Source organism: Athene cunicularia, assembly GCF_003259725.1.
Source record: "Athene cunicularia isolate RWA chromosome 3 unlocalized genomic scaffold, athCun1 chr3_part1, whole genome shotgun sequence".
Classification (NCBI taxonomy): domain Eukaryota; kingdom Metazoa; phylum Chordata; class Aves; order Strigiformes; family Strigidae; genus Athene; species Athene cunicularia.
The window spans coordinates 118,406,610-118,421,637 of NW_020799097.1; the positions used below are offsets into that span (position 1 = coordinate 118,406,610).

Genomic DNA, 15,028 nt, shown 5'->3' on the forward strand with positions numbered 1-15,028 from the left:
GCTGTCATGTAGACTCTGGAGTCCACAGTTCAGCACTAACTTGCTGTCTGTCCTTGCTGCTCATCGGTGTGTGGACCCATGCCTTCAGACCAAGGCAAATCATGCTTGAGACATCGGGGCTTGCTGGAGGGGCCAAGGAAAGCCACTCGAGCACAGCTGGTGTTGAAATGCAGCGCACACACAACATCTGGATGTCAGTTGGGCCTTTACACCTGTAACGTGGGGCTGGGCACACACACAGGCAGAGCACACGTTTTATGAAAGCCTTTTTCTTTTGTTGGTCAGCTCTTCTGCTGCAGCATTTTGAGGGTACTCAGCAAAGGCAGAGAAGAAAAAGTAATTTTATAGATCCAAGTAACACATACACCATTTGGGAAAACTCCCAGTTATTAAGTAATCTCCCTCCTAATTTTATTAAATAAAAAGGAACAAATGAGTTATTTTAATGTCTGATGTTAGTGAAGTAATTGCCACAAGTCTTCTTCATAATTTATGAAATACAGGGGAGTAAGTATTTTTATCTCAAATGTAAAGAAACTGTGAGGATACTCTACTTATGTAGAGTCTTTAAGCAAAATACTTCAGTAGGAGTATTCCTTCTTGGCACCTCTGAAAACAGATGTGTTGTTTTCTTTGGTATTTTAACTTATAAAAACAGTTTCAATTTAACAATTCAACTGAAGGTTAGCTCTCATATTAATAAGGAGAACAAAGAGCAGGTGGTGAGACCAGAAGGCTGGTTTTAAATAAGCATTGGACAGATAAAAACATCAGCTTTTGGTTTTTGCACAAACAATTCAAACTGATGTAGTAATCCAGTGGATTGTGCTGAAAGGTCATAGTAGAACATACATTATTTTACTTCAAAGCGGTGAAAACATCCACCTTTAAAATAGTTACTGGCAGTGTTCAGTATGTAATTTTTAGCTTCTAAGTGCTGTTGGACAGCTCTGTCTCTGTCTCTTCCTCCCTCAGAACTGGGTAATTCTACTCAGCAACTCCCTGTAGAAACTGAGAAGAGGCATCTACCTCTGGGGATCTTTAGGCGTTTATTGGGGTTTGTTCCCACTCTGTGCTTTATGCCATTTTTACTACCACCACTTCCACTCAGGTACCAAAGATTTTAAATATGTCACAGAAGCATGCTGGACATAGAAATTCAGATCACTAAACTGCTCCTGTATAATTCCAAAAACGGTCAGAAAGAAACCACTTCAGCAATCTCCAGATTTAATGGTAGGTATCCAAAGGCTATGCATTCCAAACTAAAACCTCAGAAGATGTACCAAAACAATGAGAGAGCGGCTAAACAACGATCACTTTTTGCATGCTGTGTTTAAATAGTTCAGAATAAATCCTGGTAAATATTAAATATTTATTCTTTATGATTATAGTATCATCCTTTCCATGGACTGTACATCTTGGACAAATATGACTTTTTTGAATGTCAGACATTGGCAGGTTTGTTGTCTTCCAGGTCATCTTAATCTGACTGATAAACCAAAATTTTGGCTTTATCTTAAATCTGTCATTGTATTTGATGAAAACACATGTTTTTGTGTGTTTATTATGTCTATATACACTATTTTTATCCTCTCAAACCTGCAGAATGCTTGTTTCTGCTTGTATTTCCATAAAACCTATGATCCCAGACAGGATCACATACTTTTGTTCTAGATTTGATATACAGACAAAGTAAGAGAGTCTCTCTCCTGCAGAGTGCACCATCTACAACAGAGGACTCTCCAGACAAGAAGCTGGCAATGAACAGTGGCTCAGAGAGTTCAAGTGCCTCCTGAATCTTGTTCTTTGGCAGATTTAAGTTGCTTCAGACCTGGGCTCAAGTCGAAGAGGCTGCAGTTCTACACTGTAAAGCCTGTATATTTTGCCTGGAGTCCCAAAGGAAAACCTAACCACCTAGTTGTGGGCTCCACTGGACACAAGAGTCACACTCTGCTACCGACTCAGTTCACCGCGTGGGAATGCCTGAGAAGTTCCTGGTTCTGGAGAGAATGAGTCCAAGAAACCTCACTCAGCAGTTGCTGGTGGCAAGAGAAGTCATGGAGGAATACTATACTCTGTCATTTTCCTGGGCCTGGGATAGCAGACTTACAAAAGACTAAAAGATAAAAGACTTTCTGCTTTAAGTACGTTCAGTACAGAATGTACATAAAATATATGAAAACTCAGGAATAAACCACAGTACTCCCTACACCTTCTAATTATGCTGTAACCATGAGATAACTAACCCAAGCTCCACCTTGTCTTCTCTCTCTGTTATGCAAGAGTAGAAATCCATACTACTGGTAACAGACCTAGCTAGACATTCTGCCACTTCATAGTTTGTTTCCTTGTAAACATTTGTTCTATTCTAGACTGAAATTACATCAGTCTGAAAAGGATGGCAAATCAACTTCCATGGTACCTAGCTCATTCTCTAGAGCTAACTAACTGTCCCTCCATATAAATCTGCTGGCTCTGATGCCTTCCCTTTTCTTTATCTGTTTTTATGGCTTGTGCACCTATTAAGATGTCTTTCTAAAATATTTAGAGTCCTTTCTTGCTTAGAAAGAAGATACTTATTACACTTGCACATTAAAGCCAATATGAAGTAGACCAGGACTTTGACTTGCTACTCTCTTAGGCTCTACAGCAAACCTCTGTATTTTTTCTGTTTTTCTTCTGTTTAAACCAGGAATTTCTCTTCTTCTCCTTGCCTGTTGTGCGTGGGTGACATGTAGCTAGCTGGGAAGGAGGGATATTAGTTTTAGTCTTACCTCCTAATCCAAAGTTATTAAGTACTCTCCTCCAGTTAATTAAGGTTTTCTCTTCATGGAATCCACCCAGTAGGCCCATGATACCATATTTTAGCCCAGACTTCCTATATAGATAGACTCATCCTTGCAGTGAAGACAACCACAGTGTAATATTTCAAGCAAAAGATGTTGATTCATGAATGTACATGTGTAAAACTCAGGAGTCTCAGCTGCTCTGCTACCACAGACACCCTGCATTGCCACAGACACATTGGTTTAGTCCCTCTCTTCACTTTTTGGTAGGAATATGGCAAATCACACTCTCCTTCCTTTGGCTAGTTTCCTTTAGTATTGGATTGGAATCTTTCAGGAAGGAGCCTGTCAGGTTTAGATAAGAAACTCCAAAGATCAGTGATACCAAGAATACATGTTTGAGTTTAGAAAATCTGGCCAAATTCAGATATCTGTGTGTAGGCACCTACATAGAAATGGCCTGATTTTCAAAAGGTTTTGCAAGCACACAGCTTGATTGACTTGAATAGGAAGAGGGCTTTTAAGAGTTTCTGGAAAAACGTCAGGCATCTTTTGGACTTAAGTAATGACTTTGGATATGTGCCTTTTGGTCAACATGTCTTGAAGTAGAAATTATCTGGGAGGTTATGTGAGTGTTTCTCCTGAAAGCCTCACTAATCTTAAGTTAGGTTTCCTAAAGTGATTCTTTAGATTCCTCGCTGTATCTTTTAATTTTTGTCCTCAGCATCCATTTTCCCAATACAGACATAAGCAAAAATCTCTTTGATGGCCATTTATGCTTTCCAGATTATTTATTTCCTGCCTGCTATAGCATAGTCTAACACCCTTCTTCCTAAACTGTGCTGGGACCAAGTTCCGTTTTGGCAGTCTGAGTAATTTTTTCCCTCCCAGATCATACACCAGCTGCTTTGTCCTAATGTGTCTGTGCATGGACACTGAGGAAATGCAATGTCTTTCTCCTTCAGCTGTTTCACTTGGCAAACAAAATCTTTTGACCTGACCCTAAGCAAAATCTCTTTTTACGTTTTACTTAATCTTCTCTTCGGAAAAGTCCATTTCAGTTTAACTCAAGCCAATTTTTCTTCTCTTGACTTTGGATTTGGCCACTGCACAGAAAGAAGGAGCCATTATTTTGTGAACTCTGCCTGTTTATACACATAGGCTGGCCTCACCACTAACCACCTGGAGTCTTCAAGGCCCATGAGGCAAATGGCTGGAGAGAAAACTTAAGCGTGGCAAGCTAAATTCTGTGTTTCACAGTTTAGAGGAAGAGGAAGAAAATTAATTGTCTGAAGTTTAATGGCTGTATTGCTGAAGCCCTAATGAATTCAGGGGTGTGTGAAGCAAGTGTTCTTGCTGTGCTGTGCAGGATGCAGTGGCAGAAGCAAAATGATGTTGTGTTTTTTTTAATTGGAAAAGGTAAAGCTGTGAAGTTCAGGGAACTGCTTTTATAATGATGCCAGGCTTTAGTCTGTGTTGTGTTAGAGCTAGGTTATGTAAAAATAAATCTGAGTACAGAGACCTCCAGCCTTATACAGAAACAGATGGGGCATGCAGTTACTCAGTCCATCTGTAGGTCAGATCATGTGCAAGTACAAAAATATTGATAATTAGCTTTTACAGAGGACTCCAGTCCATTGATCCGGAAGCATTTTATAAGGAGGTCAGTCCCACAGGGCTAGTTCCATTTTAATAAGGAAAAATAAAGCCACAAAAATATGGAAAGGCCCTGAACCAACAGGGCAGAAGGAAGAAAGAAGTCTAGGATGACTGATTCCAGCGGCCAATTTTTTGGTCCATTTTCTCTCCTCTGTCCACTAACATTTGGGGCAGTGGAAAAAGAGGTGAGTACACAGGAAACTGCTGCATTACTAGGACAGCAGTCAGTCTGCATCTAAAGTTAGAAGAGAGGTCCAGAGTCAAAGATTGCTGTGTGACAGACTGCTGAATAAGGACTTATTCTCTTTGGAGCACAGATTTAAGTTTTGCGTGGTAAATTCCTGGATTTGAGTGTTTTGTTCTGCAGATGAGACATTCACTGAAAGAACTTTGTTTCTGTTTAAACCCCAATTTAATTATTAATGCAAGTAGTGTGTATATGTTAGGAAAGCTTACAGAGTTCTGCTTTGCAAATGAATTCAAAAAAATGGTCTGTTTCAGCTTTAACTATTGTTGTGAATTAAATCCTGTATTAATAGTTCTTGGCAAGGCTCTGGAATGACCAAGACACCATGAAATCATCGCAGTAGCTTTGTCAGAGAAGACCAGAAAGAAGAGAGTTTAGCCCAAGGGTTTCTACAGCACCTTCACCAGGTTAACCAAAGGATCCCCAAGAGTTTCTTTGCCACCATGGGTACAGCAGGCTACAGCTGGGTTGGCATCACATACACATGCCCCAGACCCTGTGTCCAGAAGAAGGAAAAGAGTCATTGTTACCCACTCTGCCTCACCAGAAACCCAGGCCTGGAGATCCTGCAGAGGGCATGACAAAACAATCGTTTGCCTCAGACATGTACAAGAACTCTTAAAAAAAGTGCATAATAAAAATTCAGGCTACTCTATGTACTTCTTAGTTACACCACTGGTCACCCTAGAAATACCCTCAGTCAGGATTTGAGGACAGAAACGGGAATGTGTTCAAACACACCATATCACTCACTGCTTTTCCGTACATCTACAGATACGTGGTCTGAATGCAAGAACAAGTGAGCATGGCTTAATTAGCGTTCAGTCAGCATGTCAGCTCCAAACTGCGAGCGCTCTACTCTTCAGTGGAAAAGCATTTCCAACAACAGAGGTTATTAGCGCTGCACAGTGCTTACACCAAGTGTTCTGTGGCTCTGGGCTAAAGGGCTTCCACTTTCTGGCAGAGGGTTGTGTCAGAACAAGCTTTGCTGCTGATAAATTCGTGCTTGTAAACACTGGAATATTCCTGCATTTCAGGAGGCTGGGCTTTTTAGCAGCCAAACCTGTTGTTATTTGGGCAATAGAGTTGTTCAAGAGTACAAAATCTAAAAAAATAGAGTAGCCACAGATATTACTGGGCTACTTTACCCAATGCTACACCCATGTACCTGATTCTGGCTGATTTCAGGAGGAATTGAAGCTCAAAATCCTGTCAAAGGAGCCAAGACTTAGGCTCCTAAATTAGTTAGGAACTTTGAAAATATTACCCTTTAGCCTTTAGACTGCTTAATATAATTTTCACAGAGCTGCTCATAGCACACAGTGGGATTAAAGGAGTAAAATGGTACACCACACTGGCAGTAAGATATAGTATCCCAGATCATGTTATTCATAAATAACTTAAGACAACTATAAAGTGAGTGATTAAATAGCACTGAAACTTAGATAGGCCAGATAATAGCCACAATTCCATTTCTTCATTAAACAAAACATGCCTGCACTTACAAGTAGAAAGGACAAAAAGATAACACAACTGAAAAGTTGTTTCCAAGGGTTCAAATCAATGGTGGTGTTTTGTTGCCTAATGGTGGTGGTTTTTGCAGTGAAAAATGCTTGTTGAGACATTTCTCTTCCATAGGTTTCTGGGGGCTTGTCAACAATGCAGGAATATCAGCATTTGGCGAGACTGGGTGGCTGTCTATGGAGAAATATGAAAAAAATGCAGATGTAAATCTCCTTGGGAGCATCAGGACAATACTGGCATTTCTTTCACTTCTAAGGAAATACAAGGGTAATGCTAATCCACCGTTATTTAGAGTTGTAGAATAATTAGCTTACTATAAACAGTGTAAAGTAGCATCTATAAAAGAAGCTTTAATTGTCTCTCATTGAACTGAAATGACAGCCACCTCCTGTGTGGCCTGAAAGAGCAACTTGATCCTGAAAAGTGGGTAAAGTTATAAGGGGAAAAATACTCTTAAAGAGTCTGTCTTTACAATACATAGAAAAGGTCTTTACAAATAATGAATTATCACATTGTTTGACTCAAAAAAAAGAGAGAAAAAATGCTTACAATAGATCATTAAGCCCAGGCAAAACTTTGTGAGCACTGACAATCAGAAAACACAAAGATCCAATAAACTCTTGCTTAGCCTTATTATTTAGGCTTTACTGTTTTACTGTTTGGCAATTAGGAGAGGAAGGATGACCCTACAGAGGTGAACTGGAGACATCCACCTTCCAGTTCCAGGCGTAGCAAGATCCTCTCTATGACCTTGGGCAGGAAACTTCCAAGTATGTGAAACAGTTTGCATGGACCTCTGTATGCGTGGGCTTTATCCTTTCTCCTGAGAAGAAATGGTTCAACTAGCCCTCTGCAGCATTGCAGTATGTCTCAGATGCTTTGCAGTTTGCTCCCTACCTGTCCCCCTTTATATCTCAGAAACAAAGATACCCTTTTCCTTTCTCTTCCTTTTGCTTAGCTTGTCTGTTGAAGTTGTAAGCTCTTTAAGGTGAGGATTTGTTCTGTGTGTATACAGTGTCAAGCACAGTAAGGGCTAGGTTTCATCTGGAAGCCCCAGATGTCACTGTTACACAAAATGTTGGTAAGATAAAAGCGTCTGCTTTTTGGATACCCTGCTTCCTTCTGCCTAGTTGCTTTTGGTTGATGATATTCTGATGCAAGAAAAAAGAAACCTTTAAATACTGCAAGCTGGATGTGTTTTTGTAAAAGAATGTGCTATTGCATATACCCAGTGGGTGTGTTATGTGGCCATTACAAAGGGAGACATTCCTTTTTTCCTGTGATGTTCTACTTACTGCTAAAACTCTAATGCTGATCCACCAGAAGCATTTGTTTGACTTCCTGAATTGCACAGGGTTATTTTGAAGTGAAACAGACTAATTGTGTGTATAATATTAAGCACATGGATAAACTTTTAGAAGGTTTGGGTCTGGATGCGTGCACATACATAGTACCTTCACTCAAAGGAATACTCTGCTGTCAGTGCTGTCTTTATTAAATGCCTGAATTCCTACTTTCAAGTCCCATCTATGTAGGAGAGGAAGCCACAAGACTTCTAAGAAGAATCCTAGGTTTCCTGTCTCCTTCCTTGCAGGAACAGCCAGGATAGCTAGAGCTCATGTTTTGGGGGGCAGCAAGTGACCTCTCCAATTGAAAAGCTTGAATTATGGATGTTAGAGCATTCTCCTGGGAAAGCTGGGCTTCAGTTATGTTAGACAAAGAGAGAAGTTAAATGATGTGTCCCAAATCCTGGGGGTGTGCCCCATATCACCCACTGGCTAAAGGAGGCAGAGCTCATCCTACCATCACTTACCCAGTAGTTGTGTTCTGAAGGAAGGGGCTTACTGCCATTTTAGGATGAACAGCTGTTCTAAGAAAAAACTTGAAGATTATTAATACTTAGAAAGGGAGGTATTTCCCTCCAGCCTAGAATTTAAGCATCCTACTCTGAGAGGAACAACATTTCCCCATAACTTTTCTAGGTGGCTAGGCCAGCCGATGTACCATCTTGATCAGCAAGCTGGTAGTTGTTCTCCTGTTACTGTATACAAGATTTATTCCAGACACTGTGTAGGAAGGCAGGGGGGCCTAATTCAGAATGACAGATTTCACTGTATTCCCATGATACCCTTTTGATATTCCACAAGCCTATACCACTTGGTCCAATCTGGGCCCCAGACATTACCATACATGCATCTGTGGCAGCAATAGGGGTACAACTATGTTCTCTGTATTGGTAGCAACGAGACCGTCTTCTCTTTTGCCTCTGGTATTTATATATCCACATTCACACATTTCTTACTATGTGATAGAAATTTACAAGGAAACAATGGAAATGAACCACAGCCCAGTGCCTCAAATCCGAAATCTCTATTTAAGGCATGCCTGCATTTGGCAAGAGTTACAAAGGGGAAAAAAGCAGCAGGGATCACGGAAATTACAAGCAAGGCGGTGTAAGGTTGCACACATTTTGTCAAGTCACCTTTCTCTGGTGAAGCCTGTCACAGAACAGTCTGATTTTGACTTTACCTGCACAGCTGTAAGCCAGGTCTTAGTGCAGAGACGTCATTAGTGCAGTAAAAATGGTATTAGTAGTCATACAGCCAGTGCAGGGAAAATTATCTGCTCTTGTCTTCTGCAGTCCTTCTGCTATTACTACTATTGTCTTCTATTACTGTTTTTCAGTCTAAAGTTTTTAGGGGACTACTTTGTTTCCATCTCTTTCATCCTGCCTCAGACTCAGAAGGAATAAGCAGCACATTGGGAACGTGTTACACTTTGTCTAGTCCAGCATCTGTTGCCAGATGAAAGGAAGATTTTTGTGTGAAGTTCTCTGCTTAACAAAGCCGAGTGCACTTCTGTGCTGGGACTGCACTTACACAGCCCAGCTTTGGCATACTGTGTATTAAAACAGCATCATGCTGAATACCACGTTATTAGTAGTTCAGAAGACTCAGGGTAATCAATTCTATGTTAAAGACTGAGATTGAAGTTACATTATTTGCACTCTTTTCTCTGCAGGATGTATTGTTTTCATGTCCAGCATTATTGCCTATTTTTCTCTGGGAAATGACATTTATTCTATGACAAAGGCAGCTATTGAAAAATTTTGTGATGCTCTAAGACTGGAAATGAAGAAGTTTGGTGTCTGGGTAAGTGATGTAACAAGTAGCTGTTGTGTGAAACTCCCTGCTATTTCTAACATGGATTTCTTTATGAGAAAGAGAGATGTTTCACTCCAGAAACTTCCTACAGAGCTGAAATGCATCTTTGAGTGGGGAAAGAAGCAAGCAACTTGCACAAAGAATACCAGACAACAGTGTCGGGGCGGAAATTTTGGCTAAGGGAACAAGAACAAGAGCATGCAAAATAGTATCTAATCTTGTGCAAAGTCAGCTCCACACATCCAGATGACAAAGGTGAAGATCAGAGCTGAATCCATGGGTGCGACTTCCCATTGGAAAGAGGTGGTTTCTTTGTGGCTGATCAGTCAGCTGGAAATCACCGAGAACAGCAGACCTGGGTGATATTTGCATTTCTGAGAAGCTGTGGGATAGCATGTCTTCTTTGTGCCAACACTGCAACTTCCACACTTTCTCCACATCCTCTGCAGTGGAGAAACTTTCTGAGATAGGGCTGCCTGACCAGTGCCACACTCTGTGAAGAGCTCGTAACGGTACCAAGTAACCGAAACTTTCTCTGGGGTGGCTGTGGGAGCAAAGAGCCCAGATGTTGAGTGCTGTACAGTGAAAAGGAAGGCTTGTCACTTACCTGAGGGGTTCTTTCTTCTCTCACAATATCAGCGCTTGAAAGATCCTTCCTTTTTATGGGAGCAGCTACACTGCAAGAGACATTATCATGCAGAGTAATCATGTTTTTATTCCCTTAACCTAAGAGGCTTTAAGAATGCTCTTAGTGCCCTGTCTAAGCAACACTGATAGTCAAACCTGAAGCTTACATTTTTAAGGAGCTTCGCTAGGCTTTTTCCTTGGAGTCACTCCACTGCTTAAACACTCAAACAATAAAAGTCTTCCTTAGAGGATTTACATTGGTGTACTCTTTACATATACAGATTTACAGCATTGTTCATAAGTTTTGTGTTGGAAGAAATTACAGCTGCATATCTATTAACTACCCCTCTCAGATAAATATAAAATGCTATAAAATGCAAGTGATTTTACACATCCTGATCCCACACAGCATGATGAGGATTTCAACCAATTAGCTGAGGATAATCTCAAATGCATGGAGTAGCTTAGTTTAACAGGTTAGCTACTTTGATTGGTTTGGGATTTTTAAAGTTCCCCTACCCCCAGAATAGCCCCAGCACACAACACAGTAAGCCAGGCTGACAAACATTTCTGGAATATCTACGAGAGTTATTTTTCTGTTTCTCACTGTATGCAAGACACTGGCTGGCATGTGCCTGAGAACCTACCCTGCAGAGAGCCTGAAGAATACACAGTCCCTCTTCTCTGTGCTTCCTTCCCCTGCTCTGTTATTCCCTTGGTCCTTTCAGGAGAAAGTCGCCCAGAGATGGCAAGGAACAGATGGAGCTATGGCTCTGTCCCACTGAACTCTGGCCAGGCAAGCTGGCTGCCTACAGGAAACAAAGTATGTGTCTTCCATTAGAAAGACTATGGAAAATCAAGGAAGGGAGGAAAACTAAATATATATCTCTCCTAGCCAAGTCCAAAAACCTGCAAAACATGAAGTTTTCAAAGCCCTTTTGTTTAAAAGAAATGTGGGAAGCTTACTATTGGCATTAGTTTGGCTAATAGTGAACACTTTTGAAAACAGTGCTGTTTTGCTGATCGAGGATGCCAATTAAACACAGACACCAAAGTGAAAAGAGTAGGCTGATCTCACTGTTATTAATTAAAGGATATAACCAGAATAGTACACTTAATTATTACTACATACATTATAGAAAATAAGAACAAGCAAGGCAATGCACCTAATCATTACTACATGATGGGGAGAACAAGTGATTAACAAAGATCCATCACAACTTCCATATGCTACCAACACCCAGACCTGCAGTCGCTGGGAGCCCCGGTTGCAGTGAGGATCTGGAGAGCCTTTCCCAACAAGTGAGAAGTCCTACGTGATGCGTAGGTGAGGCATCCAAAGTCACTGTGAGCGGGTCCAGCCTTATGTACCAAAAATCAGCAAGTCAAAATGTCTTGCACCTTTTTTTTGTGTGGAAACAGCAGGTTTCATCCTCCTGTTGCATTCCACCCAAAGCCTGGCCAGGACTTGTGGGGAAAATCAAGGTAGTTTCTAACAAGGCCAAACACTTGGGTTCTCGGCCATGAACAAGGCTAAACGGAACCAGGGGAATCTCTTTGTCTACTTGCTTCTGTTCCCACAAAGTTTCCAGCAAGACCAGACACCTGGTTTCTCAGCCTTGAACAAGGCCATACAAGGAAAGTTGGATTCATTCTCAGGACATTTCATCCTCACTACTGACTATGTTTTGTCTAAGCTACATCTTTCCGTAATGAGCATACATATTTCATTAATGATCAGGGACTAATAATAAACGCTAATGGTAATACAGATTTTACTAATTAGCAGATACTAATAATGGATAACGTTTGGTTGTGAGGTTCATCTGAGGTCAACTTTATTTCAGGGCCTAATATTCAGGCCCTAGCACTACAAGCACTCAAGGGGAGGGCTCCCGAAGATGCCCAGTGACAAACCTACCTGAGGCAGCATAAGATGCCTGCAGTGATGCATGCTGCCTCTCTGCTGGAGCTCACCCACATCCCTTCCAGCTCCCCACATAGAGCACCTGCATCTCAACCCCTCTGGTGTGCAGTGCGCCAGTGGCTGCCGGCCAAGTGCAGGCACGTGCCTGCACCGGCACACAGGTGGAAGCCACTGGTAGATGGGATGGGTGGCAGATTTGAGACATTAAAGCTTTATATTACCACAGATTTTTCAGAGAACGCCTGCCAGATCCCCAAGTCTCTTACAGAACTCAGCACTGTTTTGCCTCCCTTGTGTTCTAGTCTTTAGAATTCAGGTCAGTTAAATGCCACAGAGTTTTTAATGTTGCATATCTACAAATAGTTTTAACGAGGCTGCTGATAACTGAGGAGAAGCGTGCATACTGTGAGTACTCAGCCTGCTCTGAAATCCCCCAGAAGCCTCAGGACAACAACACACGCAAAGAAAACAGGCAGAGCAGCAAAGGATTTCTGTGCTTTCAGTTTAAATCTACATGCCCAGAAATCTATGGAAATTAGCTAATGACTCAGTGAGAGCTAGGCCAGGACCTTTGGTCCCCATCTGTACTTGGCTAACAATACTTGTCTTCCTTTTAATTACACCTACTTGGGGAAAACTGCATTTCTTTTCCAAGGACCTTATAATTTTCTTTGACATCCTCCTTTTCTCCCAAACTGGGGCAAAAAAATTACCAATTGTAAGATTTGCCACTGAGTGAAAAATCCAAAGTATTCCACTTTGGAGACATCAAAGTCATACTGAAGCACTTTGTCTCAGTACTGTCAAAACATTTATTTCATTAAGCATTCTATAAAAATCAAAGATGCACTACTGCATTCTGTGAAGATATGCTGAGTAGTCAAAATGAATATTATCATCAGAGCAAAATGAGGAAGTCAGAATAAAGCACCTCTGCAATCTTAAACATTTCATGGGAATGTATTTTATTTCAGTCAAGTTTTCAAGGTTAAAATTTCAACAAAGCAGCATTTTCTAGAAGAAATCTGTTTGCAGAAAGTTTTTGATCTGTTTTACTGACTACAGTATTTAATTGAATTCAGAATGACGGATTGCATCTTGATAAGTTTTACGTCTTGCTTTTAGGTCTGTATTATTCAGCCAGGAAATTATGCACGCTCTACAAAAATTCAGCCACCAGACAGTGCCGAAGAGATTTGGATTGAACTCAGAGACGAGGAAAAGGCAGATTACAATCGGGAGTATGTTCAAGAGCAGGCAAACTTTTTCAACAGCATACTCGGTGAAGGAAGCACTAATGGCAATGAGTTTGTAGATGCTATGGTAGATGCCTTAATGTACCCTGCACCCAAGGCACATTACATGGTAGCGAAGCTGGAGGAGAGAGCACTAGTGTTTGTGTGTGCTTTACTTCCAACTGTTGTGATGGATTCTCTTTTTTTCTTATGCTCTGAGCAGCAAAGTTGGTACTGTTTAGTGACTCAAGCCAGGTGGTTTTTTAAGCTGTGAAAGCCAGGGCTCAATCTAATGCCCCCAGAAATACCAAATTACTGTGTTAGAGATATGATGGAGACAAAACAGAGCCTATCCCACGGGCAAACTGCACACCTGAAATAATTACAGCAGAGATGAAAATACCTTATTTGTAGGAACCTGAGTAGTAATTTATTAGGGATGATGGAAAGAGGCTAATGGAAAAGTTAGGAATGAGCAATAGACCTTGAAATACTTTGAATGGAGTTAGGTGGCTATAGAAAGTTAGGAAGAGTTGAATAACAAGGTTTTAATATGGAAGCAGTGTCTTGTCTGACTACAAGTTCAGCACTTTTTCAGGTGTTGATAAATTGTAACAAAACCAGTATGTCCTGGACTTTGGAAAGTAGGTAGCAAATGAGTATTCAATCCTAAATAAACTCTATCTTTTATCTAATGTCTGGATTAATCGTTGTGTTAACGTATAGTCGAAGCACTAAACACCAAGGTGACAGATACCAGTGTGCAGTAGTGACCTGTAGCTTAGAACATATGCAGCCCGGAGCTCTGTTTTTGCTATTACGGGGAACAAGGTCAGATGAAAAAAGTATCTATTAACATCAACAGGAGAACTTTAGTAACATATAGTAACACCTTCTAGTGGAAGGTGTCCCTACTCTTGGCAGGGGGCTTGGAACTAGATGATCTTTAAGATCCCTTCCAACCCAAACCATACTGTGATTCTAGGAGATGAATTGAACACACTGTCTTCATTAGCAGTCTCCCACTAACCGTTGTGGAAAGGATTGCTGGTTTACACATACACAGTTTTAAATTTGGCTGGTTGTGGCATGGCACAAAATCCAAGAACTCTGGGATCAAAAGATCCCAGAATACCTGGGATCAACTGTGGTGACGCTGGTAGATACAGGACAGCAGCGTGGAGCATCAGCCTCCCCCATGCCAGGTCTCCCATATCAAACCGAAGACTGGTATAAATTGACCTAGTTAACTTCTTGGTCTGAACCAGAAATTGCATCGTATATCTGGGAAGTCTTTCCTAATGCATTTAATCAGAAAGGTTACTTTCTCTTTTGGTGTGTAATTGGGCAGCCTGAATCAGAAACATATGTGAGATGAGCAAACAGACTGACTATTCCAGGTCCTCTCCCAATACACTCAGCAAGGAAACAGCCATCTTAATGCACGTTTTTTAGATTGTGGAACATCTTCTCTTCCCAAAAGCTGGACCTGTCCCTGGAGCTGGCATTGGTAAGAGGACAAGCCAGGGCTCCCATCTGTTCCCCTGCCCATCAACAGCAAGATTATCGGATGATTATCATCCACTCTCCTGATTTAACCATAAATGAGGAAGGCCAGGCAAGGGAATAGGAACAAGCCTTATTCCAACTGAACAAATTGATTTCTTGTATAGGAATTTCACCTGCTTGACCTCAGGGATTTCAGCAGCCTTACATTGCTTTGGAAGAATTGCATTCATGTTCTTAGCCATTCTTTGTGCAGATTACACTTCCTTACAGTAAGTAGGGACTGAGCAGCTTTGAAACCCAGATGTTTCTCCATCAAGCCCAGGATACACACTTTTCTCTCTGCCTCA

At 41.1% G+C, this 15,028-nt stretch overlaps 1 protein-coding gene across 3 annotated transcripts; it reads left to right on the forward strand.

The window, feature by feature from the left end:
- Positions 1–202: 202 nt before the first annotated feature.
- Positions 203–14,073, forward strand: LOC113478489 (D-beta-hydroxybutyrate dehydrogenase, mitochondrial-like). 3 transcript variants are annotated; one of them, XM_026845749.1, is made up of 6 exons: positions 212–1,461; positions 4,950–5,250; positions 6,334–6,486; positions 9,241–9,371; positions 12,164–12,253; positions 13,063–14,073. In XM_026845749.1, exons 2-6 carry the CDS (start codon positions 5,139–5,141, stop codon positions 13,444–13,446), a joined length of 870 nt encoding a protein of 289 aa, XP_026701550.1. In that variant the 5' UTR covers positions 212–1,461; positions 4,950–5,138; the 3' UTR covers positions 13,447–14,073. The 3 variants fall into 3 exon arrangements, 2 of the variants coding, with proteins under 2 accessions (XP_026701550.1, XP_026701551.1); XR_003398068.1 differs by lacking the exon at positions 4,950–5,250 and adding an exon at positions 6,890–6,989 and having other exon boundaries at positions 203–1,461; positions 11,872–13,179; XM_026845750.1 differs by lacking the exon at positions 12,164–12,253 and having other exon boundaries at positions 214–1,461; positions 13,063–14,070.
- The last annotated feature ends 955 nt before the right edge of the window (positions 14,074–15,028 follow it).